Below are 16,620 nucleotides of genomic sequence, written 5' to 3'. Positions count from 1 at the left end.
AAAATAAATTAGATTTCAGTACCTTCCAAATAACCATTGCATAGCCATTGCTGGACAGATCATGTAATAAAAGTAAAAACAAATTTTAAAATGTTACATTTCTTATAAAATGGAACTTAACCTAACAAAAGAAAAAAAACATCTAGGCCTACTATGCCCAGCAATATGGGTGGGTTCCTAAACTCCTCATTCTGTTCATCTGGGCAGTATTTGAAAGTTCTTTGATAGTGTTATTTGCTTTGGGGTTTTGGGGCTCCCTAAGATAGAAATTGAGGGGGAACCCCAGAAAATTTTCCAAACAGATTTTACTAAGCTTATGTTCAAACACGAGGGAGGCAGCATAGAGGAAAGGAAGGACCTCTGAACTGATTCTGGGGCTGGCTCTGCTTGGCAGCTTTTATAAATGGACCAGCGGGCCTGGTTGAAAAGGCAGGCTTTTTGCAAAAGGCGGGCTTCCTATTTGGGCTATGTTTCCTGGTAACTCTGTGCCTGCGCTCTGGGGGCAAGAGGGTGGACAGCTCATCATCGCCACCCCAGGAAGGTGTTATAAGGGGTAAAACCTTGATCAACTGCGCGCAATAGTGATTTGGACATATGTATGGAAGTAAGCGGTTAGGAGGGAGAGAATCAGCTATTTCTGCATTTTTATGTAAGGGGTAATGGAGTGGTGGCGTTCTTGTGGTCAGCTAATCCAGCATTGCTCCGGGACGTCCGACATCCTTTCGCCCTGGCCCCAACTCCCTGTGCTGTCTCAGTAGCTTCTAGCATGAATCAAAAAGCGATAAACTCCAGTATAGGCCATCTTTAAGAAATATACCTACAGCAGAGGAATTCACATTTATCACTGTCATACATCTTTAAAAAGAAATTGAATGCTTATAATCTTCTAGACACTAGGGCTACAACAATAATAAAATAGTCCTCATGGGCTTTACGTACTAGCAGAGAAAACAAAACATGCAGTGATTACAGAGTTAGTAATGTGGTAAGAGTTGGCAAGAGTACAAAATACCATGAGGATGCAACCCTACGGAAACTTACCTGGTTGGGGGAGGTTGGGTAAACTGCCAAAGAAGATTTGAGTAAGTGAGGTTTAAGCTGAGACATAAAGGTAGAAGAAACAGCCTTCAGTAGATGGTTAACCATTTGGGTTAAAATGCTTTATTCCTTATTACACAAAAATAGTTTCCATATGAATCAACAGTTTAATGGAAATAGTTTAAAGGAAAGGCCTAAATCATGGATGAATTTTTATAATATTTGGGTAGAGAGATCTTTTAAAACAATATGAAATCCACAAATCACAATGGGGTTGCATGATAATTTGCCTACATAAAAATTGAAAGTGGCAATTAAAACCACGATAGTTTGAAAGGCAAGTTAGAAATGGGAATGAAAGCAATCCATGAGACAAAGGATTACTCTTCCTGTTTCCATACTGAACTCATAAAATAATAGTAAGATCTTAATAATAGAAACGTGTTCCGTCTCACTTATAAAGAAATGCAAGTTAACTCTAGATATTTTTCTCCTATCAGATGGGCCAAGATTTTCATCTAGGATTGTTTATATGTGGGATAGCTAAATGTCCCTCAGTATAAGGTGGTTAGGTAAATTGTACGACATAGCTGCAGTGGAATATTACTCAGCAATGAAAGATAATGTAGACCTGTGTTCATTGACAAAGACATCTGTTACCTGTTGAGTGAAAAAAGCAGGTTATAAATCTGGAGTACAGTATTTTCATGAAATTATATAGACACGTCTATTTTGCTGTGTATGCATAGAATACTGTCTAGAATGTTCACCAGAGTAATAGGAGTCACAAATTTTGTGTAGTCAAGTTTTGAATGACAAGTTTGTCTTGTGAGCATGATTTTTTTTAATATAAAAAGGAGTTTAATTCACTTACCTGTTTATATTTAGTGTTAGCTTCATATGCTTCTACTTTTCAGGTAAAACCTGGCATCTTAGACTTTCTCAGAGATAAAATTTGTAGAAAAACATTTTATTTTCTGCTCCATGTATTTTGTTAGCTGAATCATCAAGGAAAGCTTTAACTTTATATGAGTTCCCTTTTCATAATGTGTTGACATTTTCATTGATAATTTGATCATTACAGTAGTCAAAATACCTATTTATAGAAAGATATGTATATGTCTAAGGAGAGTTTTTCTCATTTGAGTGATTTTTTTTTTTTCCTGGAGATACTGTAAATGCCTTGACACAAAATCTGAACAAGACCTTCATTAAAAATACTGGAAATCTCTTCTGAGCATTGGTTAATTTTTAACCTGTGAACCTTCTGTTTGTTTGTAAAGAACATTATAGTTAGTAAAACCTGGTCTTTACAAGTTAAAAAGTAATTGGCCAGATTTCACATTAATATTTTTGCTGGCTATATTGTCACAGATTGGAAGTTTTTTTTTAATCTTTTGCTTTTCCCTTTAGAATATTAAGATATTTAAGGAGGTCAGTGACCATGTCTCAGGTGGATTAATGGGAAATATTATGCTAAGTATTTACCACTATCTTCTGTCAAGAAGTTTGCACTTTAGTTGAAACTGTAGGTAGTACTTGGCATACCATGCTTCTTGATATCTTAGCTAGTGAACTACTTGTGTATGTTTAGATATATACTTAATGAAAAGCTAATATATAGATATTTGATATAGAAACATTTCAAGATAAACTTTTTTCTCCTTCCTCCCCTTTCCTAGTAAATCAAAAATTATTTCAAATAAATATTTAGAAAGCAAGTCTATTTTGTAAAATGAAAGTCATGTAATAATTTCATTTTTAAATGATTTGTGGGGTGAGGTATGCTTTGTAGGTGGTTTACTTGCTAGTGTATTTAAACTGGTATAACAAATTATTAATAAAAGGAATTATTTTGTAAAAAATATAGCCTAACCTTTTAAAATAGCATTACTCTTCCCAAGGTACCACTAGAGACAGTACAACTTTCATCCTTAAGTTTTAATTGTAGTACTATTAAAAAACTAGTAGCTTGACTTCCCAGGATAAAAACGAAGTAAGAAATATCAAAATAGCAACCAAAACTTGATCTGTTTTCTTCATATGTATATACCTCCATTTGCTACAGTTTTAGCCACACACCTCATTTCTTCTGAGCAAAAAAGGTTATAATCTTGGTTTATTTTAATTCAGTTCATTGCTTTTCCCTACAGAAAATCAGGTTTTGCGAGAGCTCTAACAGTGTGCTATTGCTGGGCTCTCATCCTTTCTGTTTAAATAATGCAGGTACTTTGATGGAAACCTGGAGAAGCTCTTTGCTGAGTGTCATGTAATTAATCCAAGTAAAAAGTCTCGAACACGCCAGATGAATACAAGGTCATCAGCACAGGATATGCCTTGTCAGATCTGCTACTTGAACTACCCTAACTCGGTGAGTATCTGGTAGTTTAAGGCTAGCACTGACTCTGTTTCAGAGGGTCAATCACCTTTCATTATTTAAACAAAGGAAGGTCTGGGATGGAAGTCTGGGATTGTAGTAATTTATCAATATATTAAGGATAAGGAAAGGAAGAGAAAGAATAAGGTCCTGTTCTATCCTCCTCCTACCCCATTTGTTTTTTAAAGCAGCAACTTGTCCAAATTGTCATTACACATCTAAATCTTTCTGAGTTTATTTTACCACCTTGGGAGAATTGTGTGATAGGTAGGCAGTGAGTGGAATTATTTTTCATCCAAATTAAAATAGATTCAAAACTAAGTTTTTAAAATACATATCCAAAACACTTATAAAATGTCACTAATACAATTTCACTAAGGAGCTTTCAGGATTCTTTATACCTTCAAAAAAACAAAAAGATTTTTACTTATACAAATCCATTCTAACAGATTTTTAAATACAGCAGGTGGTGACAGTTGGAGCAGATACTAAAGGAAAAGTATCCCTCTTAAAACCTGTTGTATTTAGATGATTTACTTCAGCGTGTCTAGTAAAGAAATGTTAGGCGTTTAAGTAAACAATCTTCCTATGAAGGCCTTAGTTTATTAGTAACCATAGGAATGTTTGTGGCATAGATAACATTTAGTTACTTGGAAAGATTTTTTAAGATATCTAAGAGATAACTTAATTCTATAATAATTTAACTATCTTGTTCATATTCTCCGGTTTTTTATAGTTAAGCAGCTCTTTCTAGTAATTACTGTATACCAGATTGTTGTCACCATATTAAGTATTTTAACATATTGTTTTTCATTGTTTATCTTAGAGTTTTATATTTGTATCTCTAATGAAGCCCATTTGAAGGTAACTAATTTGTTTGCATGTACAAGGGCTTAGAAAAACCTTTTAAAAATAAAGTTAAGTCCTCAGAGAAACTGAAAAATCAGTGAGCTAAAATACCTTAGTTGATAAAGCGCTGAATTGAATTTCCAGATTCTCAAGTTTTGATCACAGCTCTAACACTAGCTATTTGACTTGGGGTAGTAAATCGTTTAATCTCACTGGCTCTCAGGTTGTTTTTTTTCTTTCATATGGGTTGAATAAGATATTCTTTCAAATTCTTCAGCCTGGGAATTGTATCTATTCCCTCTCCTTAAATCACAATCCTAACTTGACTATTTAAAAAACAATCAGCACTATTAAAAATACATTAAATTCATGTTTTGACCATTTTATTATTTTTCTTTAACAGATTCTGTTTGCCAGTTGACATTTATATAGTGTTTACAGTTTATAAATGTCTGTGAGGTAATACTAAGACCCAAATAATTTGTCTCGGGTTTATAAGATTTCCTCTTTTTGGCCTTTCTCCTCCTGTTCTATTATAGCCTTTTTCTCCTTAGTTTGTCTTAAAGGTAATGTGAGTAGTGAAACTAGCTGCTTGCAAATATCCCCTGTAACTTTCTCAGTGCCTTTGGTACTATCTTAACAGTCTCAGTGGATTTGAACTGAAAGTCATGATGAGTTTTACAATGTAAATTTTGCTTGCACTTGTAACTGATGGTGGAGAGCCTACTATTCATTCATTCATTCATTCATTCATTCATTCATTCAACACAACAGGCACTATTCTAAGTGTTAGAAACACAATGGAGAATAAAGGTATAATGCCTGCCTTAGATAATGTATAGGTTAACTGGGCAGATAAGTGAAATGCCATGTTCAGAATGGTAAGTGCTTTGCTAGGGCATGATGCTATGGGAACATGTTGGAAAGATACCTGACTCAGTTTTGGATCGGGGATAACTTCCCACAGAAATGACATTTGAACAAACCTCTGAAGGTGTGGTAGTTAGGAAAACGTAGCAGTACAGAAGGTATAGGAAGAGAGTACACTGCCAAGAATGATAAACAGTGCTCAAAGCTTCGGTGAAAATAATTGAAAAGTGAATTTGGAATTAACATGAAGTTTGCTGATGATCTTGGAAAGTTATTTTAAGTAGTGTGGTAAGATGTAAACTACACTGCATGGGTTGAAGAGTCATCGTCTTGAAAGGAAGTGAAGGCAACAAATATAAACAAATCACTCTTTTGAAGAAAGTTTAACTATGTGACAGGACAAGAAAGCAAACAGAGCAAACATGGGTTGGGAAGTAAGTTAAAGAGTTATGGAAACTGTGGCAAGCATTATGAAAAATATAATTATAATGAAACTAAGACTCCTTATAGCTCTTAGCCTACTATAGAAGGTTAATATAACCTCTTCAGTTTTGGAACTGAATGTCACCTGAGATTCTTCACTGAAGCTTTATTAGTTGGATGGGTGATTTCGTTACTTATAACTCCCATGTTTCCATTTCCACTACTCTCTTCAAACACTGATACTTGCCTTTCATTAATGTATATCTTTAATAACTTTATATTTCTAGAAAGCATCTTTAGCTGTATACAAAGCCACGTGCAAACAGGTTTGTTTTTTTTTACTAAATGCTTCTAATAGCTAGGTTTATATAACACGTTAGAGTTAACTACTCTGGGTGATCTGTTTTTAAAAAACAATTACCTGAGACTTTGGAGTACTTTTTAAGCAACAGTTACTCACTTTATGATGTTGCTTTGAATCAAAGCAGTAAGATCTAGCTGTTCTAACCCCTCACTCTACCAGGAAATATAGCTTGGGCTACAATATCTTCGTTTTTATGAAATAAATAATTGGTATTTTTGAAGAATAACCTTTATTAAATAAATACAGGCAAAGTAGAAGATTGAGAGGATAGGCCACCCTCCGTCCCCCACCCCTGAGGCACCTCTGAATCTTTTTTCTCCTGAATACACTGAAACATTTGATCTAAGTCCAACCTCATCTTCCTTTATAACTCATTCCATTTCACAGACTAGGGAACAAATGTTCTGATTATTTGCTTAGTTTTTCTAAACAAAAGGGCTTCAGCTTAGGGAAATTATATGGACAACTTCTGAGGGAGGAAAGATAATTCTTAATGCCCTTAATGCTCTTTGATGTTAGTTGCTATGTATGTAAAATGGAGGAGATAATTGAAACATTTAAGAGTGTGTATTTTTCTCCAGGACCGTTAATTTCTGTTGTAGGTAATATTTTATACACTTTAGTGTATTCTTGGTCATATTTATTTATGATATAAACAGATAAGTTTGATGAGTAGATAATCTAATCACCTGAGTCAGGGAAAGGCCCAGGGAACCAAGTAGGTAAGCGCAAGTAAGTAAGGGAACAAATATGTCAAAGGAGAAGGAGGGAGAAGGGAATGAGACAGACAGGAAGCTACCCAGGTATCATTATTTATGATGACATGCAATTCAAGCACAATGAATATGTTTTTTTACCACACGTTAGTTTTTGCTTTATCTTTAGACATGCATTTGTGATTTATTTTTCTAATGCATCTTGTTTAGTCTTACCTATTTAATTAGAAAAATTATTTAAAAGAAGTCTTTAAAGAATAAAAAGCTTTCTTTTTATCTTATATGGGTCCTGGTATAGAAGTCCCAAAGGTAGAAATGTGATTTGTAGTCATCACTTAATAACCACTGTGACCTTTAATTTCTCAGTCTTAAGGATTCTTATTTAAAAGAAGAATAAAGCACATACGTATGTTTTTAAATTATGAATAGAACATTTTACGATTGTTGATGTATTACTCTACTATATTTTGTCCTCTACTGATGCCCCTTCTCATTATAGCCTTAAAAATCAAATACTCTCCACTAGTGATCTGGCAACAATTTAGTGCCAGATCTTCACTGTTGGGGAGTAATGAGAATCGATTTTGTTTCCCAGATCTTTTTTTAGACTATTGATTTCCCAAATATTTACCTTCACTTGTTTTGTGAGTGAGTTAGAATCATTGTCAATCTGAATAACACCATATTTTAAACTTGATAAGTATTTTCCATTTCATTTGATCTGTAAAACCAGTCTCAGGACTCTTGACACATTTTCTTTCATTTTCTTTCACGTTTTCAGGCATTTTTTTATGTAATCAAAGTGCTATAATATAGAATTTGTATCTTGACTATTTGCATCTTATACCATAAGCAACATCAGAAATTTCATAAGTATATTTCAAATAACAGCTAATTAGAAAATGTAATGGAATAAAAAATACAAAAAGAATAAAAGCTAGAAATAAACTTGGCAAGAAATGTGAAAGATCTATATGAAGAAAACTTTAAATAGTAAGGGAAATAAAAGGGTAACTTAAGTATTTGAAAAGATAGAATAATAATAAACATTGGAAAAGAAGAATAGACTGATGCGGGTTGGGGGAGAATTAGCCCTACCAAATATAAGGGTAGACAGTGCAGTGGAACAGGATGATAGAGGAGGCATTTCAGATAAGGTGGATTATTCAGTAAATGGTGTTGGATCAATCTGGTGTGATATTTGAGATTTATTCCCACTCCTTATATCGAAGCTAATTAATTTAGAAGCCATAAATTTTAAAATTAATACATTTTGCTACAAAATAAAGACCTGTATGGCAACAAAATGTGAACATTCAAAATTGAAACCTGGAGAAAATACTTTCCACACTTATAAATGGCCAATTTTCTAAATAAATAAAAATCCCCACTAAATCATTGAGAAAAACCCTTGAAAAAATGAGCAAAATAGGTAAAGAGAATGCACAGAAAAAAAAATACAGCTTTAAGTCTTTTTTGAGATGTTTAAACTTCACTCATAATTAAAGAAATTAAAATCAAAACTAATGAGATTGGTTCATTTTCACTTGTTCCATTGGCAAAGATCAAAGAATTGGATAGTATACTATGTTGACATGGGTGTGAGAAACCAAATTGTCTTGAGCTGTATCGATTGCCAGAACCTCTTTGAACAAAGATTGATAATCTATCAAATTGTAAATGGATACTTGTTATAACTTCACTTGTACAAATTCGTCTTGCGGTACATTTATATGATCACAAAGATGTATATATAGTCAATGCAGTAGCAAAGTAGGCAAAACATAATCTTAATGCCCATTAAATCTATTGAATAACAATTTTTTAAAATCAAGATGCAGGATAGAGTGTGTGGTACTCTTATAATGTGTACCTGTGTACGTTAGAGCATCTCTGAAAGAATATGTAAGATATTGGAGATAGTGATTACTTCTGGGCAGAGAAGTAGAAGACCAGGATGGGGGGGGCTGGTGAGGGAGACTTATTTTTGAACATAAACTTATACTACTCTTAAACAATTGTTTTTAACCACGAGCCTATATTACTTATTCTCTTAACAATAATTCAGTAGTAAATACTATAAAATATTCTTAAATTAAAATATGGTAACCAGTATTTATTTGTCTTTTTAAAATATAGTCCTCTAGACTCTAATATTAAAGTACTTACTTCATATCCCATTAAAGGATATAGTATACTTCATTTAACCATCCCTCAAATGAACAGTATTTCAAATGAAATAAGTAATATAAGATTAGACCAAAATGTTACTGTTAGCTATCTGAATATATCTTTTGGTTTCCATAAGATTTTATTTTCTAGGTTAGCCACATTCCATGCAACTCCATGAAATTCTGTATTTATGTGAGATACTTTTTATACAGCTTTACTGAGATATAATTCACGTATCATACAATTCACTGATTTAATGTTGTTTTTGGTATAGTCACAGTTGTGCAACCATTACCACAGTTAGTTTTAGGACATTTTCATAACCACAAAATGAAACCCTGTATCCTTTTACAGTCACTTCCCATTTCTTCCCAATCCCCCAGCCCTAGCAACCACTAATCTACTTCTATGACTCTACTTTCTCTATGAATTTGCCCATTCTGGACTTTTCATATAAGTGGAATCAAAAAATATGTGGTCTTTTGTGACTGGCTTCTTTCACTTAGCATGATGTTTTCAAGGTTCATCCTCGTTATATAGTATGTATCCTTTTTATGACTGAATAATATTCCATTCTGTGGATATTCCATATTTTGTTTATCCATTTGTCAGATGATGGACATTTGGGTTGCTTCCACTTGCGGCTATTATGGATAATGCTGCTATGAACATGTACAAGTTTTTGTGTACATACATTTTCGTTTCTTTTGGGTGTATACCTAGGAGTGGTATTACTACATCATGTGGTAACTCTGTGTTCAATTTTCTGAGAAACTGCTGGTGTTTTCCATAGTTCCTGCAGCATTTTGCATTGTGTGTGAGGGTTCTAATTTCTCCACATGCTTGCCAACACCTGTTGTTATCTGTCATTTTGACTGTAGCTGTCCTAGTGGGTGTGAAGTGGTGTCTCATTGTCATTTTGATTTACATTGTCATTTTGATTTATCCTGATGGCTAAGGATATTGAGCATCTTTTCATGTGCTTATTGGTATATGACATATTTTTATATTTAACACAAATTTGTCTGTCTTTCCTAAATATACATATGTACCATAGATGCATTTCTCATTAGATGTTTTGTGTTCAATGTGTTCACATGTCTACATTCGCCACCTAGAAGTTCATTTTAGGAGAACATCTAGTCTTGTCAAATTGGACATTTTAGCCACTATGAAAAATGTGACCTAATAGAGCTTTACTGAGGCATTGTGTATAGTGATTTTTCTGATAATGTCTTACAAGACCATGTATTTTTGTTGCAGTATTTCACTGGCCTTGAGTGTGGACATAAGTTTTGTATGCAGTGCTGGAGCGAATATTTAACTACCAAAATAATGGAGGAAGGCATGGGACAGGTAAAGATGCCTTTTTTATTATTATTATTATTTTAGTTTTTCTTGTTAACCCTTGCACAAATATAAACAGGTGAAGCAAGCATTCTGGATTATGGATTGCATGGGAACTTTTATCTAGATTAAAACAACTAAATGATAATTGAGGCTTTTTTCTATTTACATTGTGACATTCCAGTTAAAGATCCAATTCAGATAATGTTTTCTCAGTGAGCATTAACATTTGTATATGTCAGGCTAAACTTTTTGAGCAATCTTTTCAGATCTCTTGCTTTTGCCTTTCAAGTTTTATATTGAAAAACCAATGATTCAGGTCAGCAGTTCTAGTTACCTTATGGTGATAAACACGCTCATGCACATACATTTCCTTTAATAGAAAGGGAACGATTAAAAAAAATAAAAAGAAAGAAAGGGAACGATTAAGATCCTATAAATGTTACAGCATCCTCAGAACCGAGCACAGTGCCTGGCGATGGTAAGCATTCAGTAAATATTTGTTGAATGAAGACATAGTTTAAATTTCAATCTTTTTCAGACTATTTCGTGTCCTGCTCATGGTTGTGATATCTTAGTGGATGACAACACAGTTATGTAAGTATTTCTGATAGATTCTGCATGTTGAATATTGGTTAGTCGGTTCAACCAAATTAATTTTTGTTCAGCACCTCAAAGGAGGTGAAATTTTTAAAGTCTGAAGAGACTTTCTAATCTACATTCCTTTGTAGTACAAAAGCCCGTTTGTAATTTGGTTCAATGCCTAATCACTATTCTGGTAAACTTGGCAATGCATGACAGCTAGATTTCAGTGAACCTTGGAATTGGAGAATAGGATATGTCACTGTGTCAGTTGAGGTCCCCTGGGAAGCAGATGCTAATATAGAGTTAAAAGGGACAGAGATTGATTATGGGAGAGCTTCTGGGCAGGATAAAGAGGAGGGGGAGCAGGAGCAGACAGACCTCAATGCAGGTCTGACACCTGGTTGGAGGAGAGAAAGAGGAAGGAGGAATCAGTACGAAGAGACTCAGACTGAGAAGGCAGCTGTGAGAGCCTTGTGGGGAGCTCCACGACATAGATTGACCATAGAGGAACGCCTCAATAAGCAGAAATGACCAGGCCCTGGTACCCTTGCCATGCTTGGTCATCCCCTGGGTACTGCCCAGGGGTATGTGGCCTCAGCTGGCATATCCCAGAGGCACTGCACTCTCCTTGTGAAAGATTGTCTTTTGAAGAGAGAAAGAAACTTGAGGAAACAAATACAGTTAGTTCCTAAACCTGGGGTAAAATTCCAGGGTACTTAATTCCTGAGTGGTGCTGTTTTCATAACCTGTCTGCCTAATTGACTTCACTCTAGGAGGATAAACAGATTGAGGCCCTGAACAAACCACAAACAAATGATGTAGTTAGGCCTGGACTGTTGCATCTGTGTTTAAACACTAGGGTTTGAAGGTAGTAAAAGTAAAAGTAGCCATGGGCTGTAATGATCCCATTTCTTAACCTAATAAAGCCATGAATTGACCTCACCAGCACAGTTTATAAAGCTCACTGATCCCACTTTAACAGCAATCTACTTTGGTTTACTAAAACATATTTACATAAAACATATTTACTGTTGTCAGCTCTATGTTAATACTGTTTATATCATTCAGTAAATCTTATTTTCATTATTGTTTTAAGTTCGCAGAAATAAGCCATGTCATTTTAAAATACCACCGTCCTTCCAGTTGTCCCCTGATACTTTCTGATCCCTTGTATTCTTTCATCAATACATCAATTTCATCAATACATTTCATCAGTGTAGGTCTCTGTATCTTTTCATCCATTCCGCATTTACTGGGAACCTAGTATGTACAGGAGAACAAAAAAATTAAGATATATTTCCTTCCCTCAAGAGGTACATAATAATAACAAAAATGCAGAATTTATGTTTTATATATAAAGGTATATATAAAGTACAGTTAGAAACAAATTACCTGAAGAGTTTAGGGAGACTTTACCTAGGGAATAATATGAAAGGGGTAAAATTTTGAGTTGAGGGAATGGGGAGGATAATCTTGGTTAAAGAAAGGGTGCCAAGTAGGTCATGAATTTCTCTATTAAGTATTCTGTCTTAGCTAGAGCCACAGAGTAGCAGATTATTAGAGATGAGGATGAAAAGAGTTTCACAGTTTATGATGAGTTTTGCCATAGAAGATTAAAAAGTGTGATAATAAGATTTGCATTTTAGAAATACAACTTTGATGGTATAGTGAAGGATAGTTTAAAGTGGGGAGATATTTGGGTAGTGAGATGTGGTTAGAAGGCTGTTCTATGAAATTTTGTTTGGGGGGAAACGAGATGGGAAATGGCTAAAATGTTTCCAGCACCTAAAACAAACGTGGCTAATACCATAAGGGCTCTTACAAATCAGTAAGAAAATCCTATGGAAAGGATATGAACAAACAGTTCACAGTGCAAGAAATTTAAATGGTCATAAGCGTTAGCTATTATGCCTAGTTAAATAAATGAACGAGTAAATCAAAGTTATAGATTCCAGCTTTTTTTAAAAAGTCCTTTTTACATTTCATATTGGTAAAGATTAAAGAATTTGGTAATACCCAATGTGAATGAGAATACAGTTCATTAGAGAGTATATAAGCAGTTGCAACTTTTTTGTAATGTAGTTGGGAAATTTCTACAAATTTATATGTTCTTTGGTCTTTCATCCAATGGTTTCATCACTTTGACTATGTTGCCTCCATTGTTTCTAATAAGTCAGCTATGAATCATAGCTGTTGTCTCCTGTTCCCTGCTTTCAAGATTTGACTTTCAAGTTTGACTATGACATATCTAGATATGGTTCTCTTTGTGTTTATCCTCTTTGGGGTTTCTTGAGCTCTTTGGATATGCAGCCTGGTACATGCACAGAAAACTAAGACTATTAAGAGAATTTTAATAGTGATATCGGGTGGGAGTTAGGAAGAGGGATTTTTATTTTTCGCTTTATATAACTGTATAGTATTGGTATATATCTTCCATTTTCTTTTAAATAATTTATTTTAGAATTTAAAATGTTAGTAATTAAACCAGATAATGTCATTTTTTAAATGTTTAATCATAAGGTTCAGAAACTGAAATGTGCTTTAAAAAAATTGTTTTTAGTGTGAAAGAAATTGAATCCATCCCAATCGTGATGTTACTATTTTTTAAATTTCCAATTTAATAGCTTAAAACCTGGTTTCTTGTTTTAATTTAAATTAACCTTATTTGGAACTCGATTTGAAACTGAAACCCAATTCTTTCCAGAACACATATTCCCCTATAACCCTCTCAAGTTGAAACCAGCTATTTTTCCCTTTATACTTTCCGGTCAGGATGTGAAGTCATTTTCCTCTTCAGTCCCAAATGCTGTATTCAGCCTGTTGTTTTACTTCACAGAATCCACAGATTCTTTGAGGCTTGTGTTACCCATGTGTTACCCTGCTGTATCACAGCCCTTTGTGCTTTTGTTTGCTTGACTTCTTGGTCACTCCCACTTAATTATTCATAGTGCTCACACGTCACTCACTGTCTTTTCTTTCTCAGTGCCCGTATGTATAGTCCATTCTATGCGATAACCCTGTAGCTCTCAAAATGTAGTCCCCTGGCCAGCAGCAGCAGATCTAAGGAACTTGTTAAGAATGCACGTTCTCCGGCCCAATTCTAGACTTACTGAATCAGAAACTGGGACGGGGCTCAGCAGTCTGAACAAACTCTCCTAGTTGGTTCTGATGCACGCTTAAGTTTGAGAACCACTGCTATAGCCTTTTATTTCCCTGATCTACTCATTTCCGGTAAAATCCCCTTCATCCCAGCCCCCTACCCCTAAGCCCACCACGCTAGGCCTGCTGCAGATCTGCTCTAATTGACTTTGTGCCTCTTAGTAAAATACTGCTCCTCAGGTTCTGTCCAACCCACTATTTATTCTCAGTCTATACACTTCATCCACTATTCCTAGGCATACATTGGAAACTCCCAAATTCATATCTCCAGATCAACTCTCTTTTGAGCTTGGGGCCCATATATCTCCCTACCTATAGGCGTCTTCATATGTGTATTCCTCAGGCAATGTTGATTCACCCTCCTGCTACTTCCACCATCACCAAACTCACTCATTCTTGTTTCTCAGTATCAAAGAATGGCACTATTAAGTGTTAAAGACTTGCATAAATTAGAAACCTTTATGATATCCCTGATTCATTTTTTTCTTGCATCTCCCAATCATCCTTGCACCAAATTCTTTCAGTTCTACATCCTAATTACCCTCAAATCCATCTGTTTCTTTGTTCCTACTGCCGTTAAGCTGATCCAGGTCTTCTTCTTTTATTATTTTTTTTTAAGATTTTATTGGGGAAGGGGAACAGTTCTTTATTGGGGAACAGTGTGTACTTCCAGGACTTTTTCCCAAGTCAAGTTGTTGTCCTTTCAATCTTAGTTGTGGAGGGCACAGCTCAGCTCCAGGTCCAGTTGGCCGTTGTTAGTTGCAGGGAGCACAGCCCACCATCCCTTGAGGGAGTCAAGTAATCGAACTGGCAGCTTTGTGGTTGAGAGCCCACTGGCCCGTGTGGGAATCGAACCGGCAGCCTTTGGTGTTAGAAGCACGGAGCTCCAACCGCCTGAGCCACCGGGCCGGCCCCCAGGTCTTCTTTTAGATGTGAATCTGCAACTGGCTGATAAGTGACTTCCTAGACCCACTTCCATCACCTTCCAGTTCTTCACACATGGCGTCCATTGTCCCTCGTGCTCACCAGTGCAGCTTCACGTTTTGCCTTTTCTCTGTTCTGGCCACGTAGAACTTGGTTTCTTGAAAGTACTGTGCATTTTATTTGCATTGGGTTTGGTTTGATTTTGTTTACTTCTTCACTGCTCCTTGAGTTTCTTACATGCAGTATTCTCTTCCTGTTTTATTCTTCAGTTCTCTTAACCTCCTCATCCTCTTAGTCCTTCTTCAGGCCTTAGTTTAGATTTTCATTTGGTTTGGGCAGACATACTATGTGCTCCTTAGCTGCCCCATATTTCTCTTACCGCACATTTTTGTGATTGCTCATATTCTTAGGCTTTAAGCTGTATGACCCCAGGTACTTATTTATGTTGACTCAATTCTTTGCTTACTTCCATTCAGGATATATGGCCTTGGAAACACTACGCTGAAAGTCTGTTTTCACTGACTCTCAATGCTTCTTAGACTTTAAAATTCTTAAGATTAGTGATTCAATGGATTCACCTTTTTATTCCTTAGTACCAGATATGTAATAGCTTTGTATCCTTGAATAAGTAAGCGGAAATATATTCTCCCTTGTTTCATAAGCATATGCCATCATTGCAAACATCAGTGGTTGATTTGTGCTGTGATGCCATCAAGGCTATTGGTTAAGTGGGGCTCCCCTACACAAATAGCCTCATACAGTTACACCTTCCAAAATCAGGCAAGTAACAGTAAATCTATTTTGAGAATTTTTCTTTGTCCCAATTGTCCCGATGCTTTCGTGAGATTAATGAAAATTATTTCTCTAAATTGTTTATCACTTGAGACCAAATAAATGTTCATCTATTTCTGTTCGTCCTAGCAGTTGGTTAGTTTTTTTATGTAGGCGTTTAGGGCCTAAAGTTATTTTACTATATATAGCCTGTCTCGTAATCTTAGTGATGATAAAGATAAATCTGTATCTACTAAGTCTTCAGAGACCTTCAAGTAGTATATACTTAGTCTTGTCTTGACTAATCATTGATAGTGTTAAACATCTGTAATTGCAATGTTCTGATTCAGCATCCTATGAGATGTTCTAAAAACGTGTGATTTATTTTTATGGGGTTTTAGGAACAGAGGTGACAACAGGAACTCATTGTCACTTATATCTAGCAAAATTATGCCAAATGCTTTTTTTAAAGCTTTAAATGACAGATCATATTTTTAAAAATGAATCTTAAATTAAGTTCATGGTATACAGATCATGGAAACCTCTACTGGCTAATTCTCCACTTGTATGAAAAGGGCAGAAATGTTTTTGTTTTAATAGATTGTTTTAAATTAGATATATAACTTAAGTACTATTCTTTAATAGTTTTTTCCTGTTCCATCAACTTTAAGCAGTGTGTCTTAGCTCCTTACTACATAAGGTGAGGAGATTGGTGCCTATACGCTGTCATTCACCTTTATCTCTTCTACCTCCTAATTTCTAGTGGACGTAGACTTACTCTATGTCGTCAACTTTATAGCTATTCTTTGTTATTCTGGAACAGATTCTTTCATGTTTTGTCAACAGGTCCAATCACAAAATTGTAAGCTAGTGCTTTTAATATTATAACTATGTAAATATGGCATAAAACCAAGTAATTGAATGGATCCAGAGAGAAGTAAATGTAATCCTCTAAGTTTGTGCTGTTCCAAGAAGAATATTCCAAACATCCAAGTCAGCTGATTACTTTTTACATTCTGTTGGTA

The 16,620-nt window shown here is 35.1% G+C and overlaps 1 protein-coding gene across 2 annotated transcripts in view; it reads left to right on the top strand.

Annotated features, from left to right (window-relative positions):
• ARIH1 (ariadne RBR E3 ubiquitin protein ligase 1) overlaps positions 1–16,620 on the top strand; it is a 103,432-nt gene that overhangs the window by 60,001 nt on the left and 26,811 nt on the right. For both annotated transcript variants that reach the window (XM_019735959.3, XM_088796849.1), the window contains 3 exons: positions 3,265–3,409; positions 10,073–10,165; positions 10,698–10,753. In XM_019735959.3, the coding sequence (XP_019591518.1) occupies positions 3,265–3,409; positions 10,073–10,165; positions 10,698–10,753 (294 nt within the window). The remainder of the gene's footprint in view (positions 1–3,264; positions 3,410–10,072; positions 10,166–10,697; positions 10,754–16,620) is intronic.

The sequence above is a fragment of the Rhinolophus sinicus genome, chromosome 3 (assembly GCF_057876585.1).
Source record: "Rhinolophus sinicus isolate RSI-liver-muscle chromosome 3, RSI-T2T, whole genome shotgun sequence".
In the NCBI taxonomy this organism is placed as follows: domain Eukaryota; kingdom Metazoa; phylum Chordata; class Mammalia; order Chiroptera; family Rhinolophidae; genus Rhinolophus; species Rhinolophus sinicus.
The sequence above is the reverse complement of the archived record's forward strand: the minus strand, read 5'-3'. Positions and strand labels throughout refer to the sequence as shown.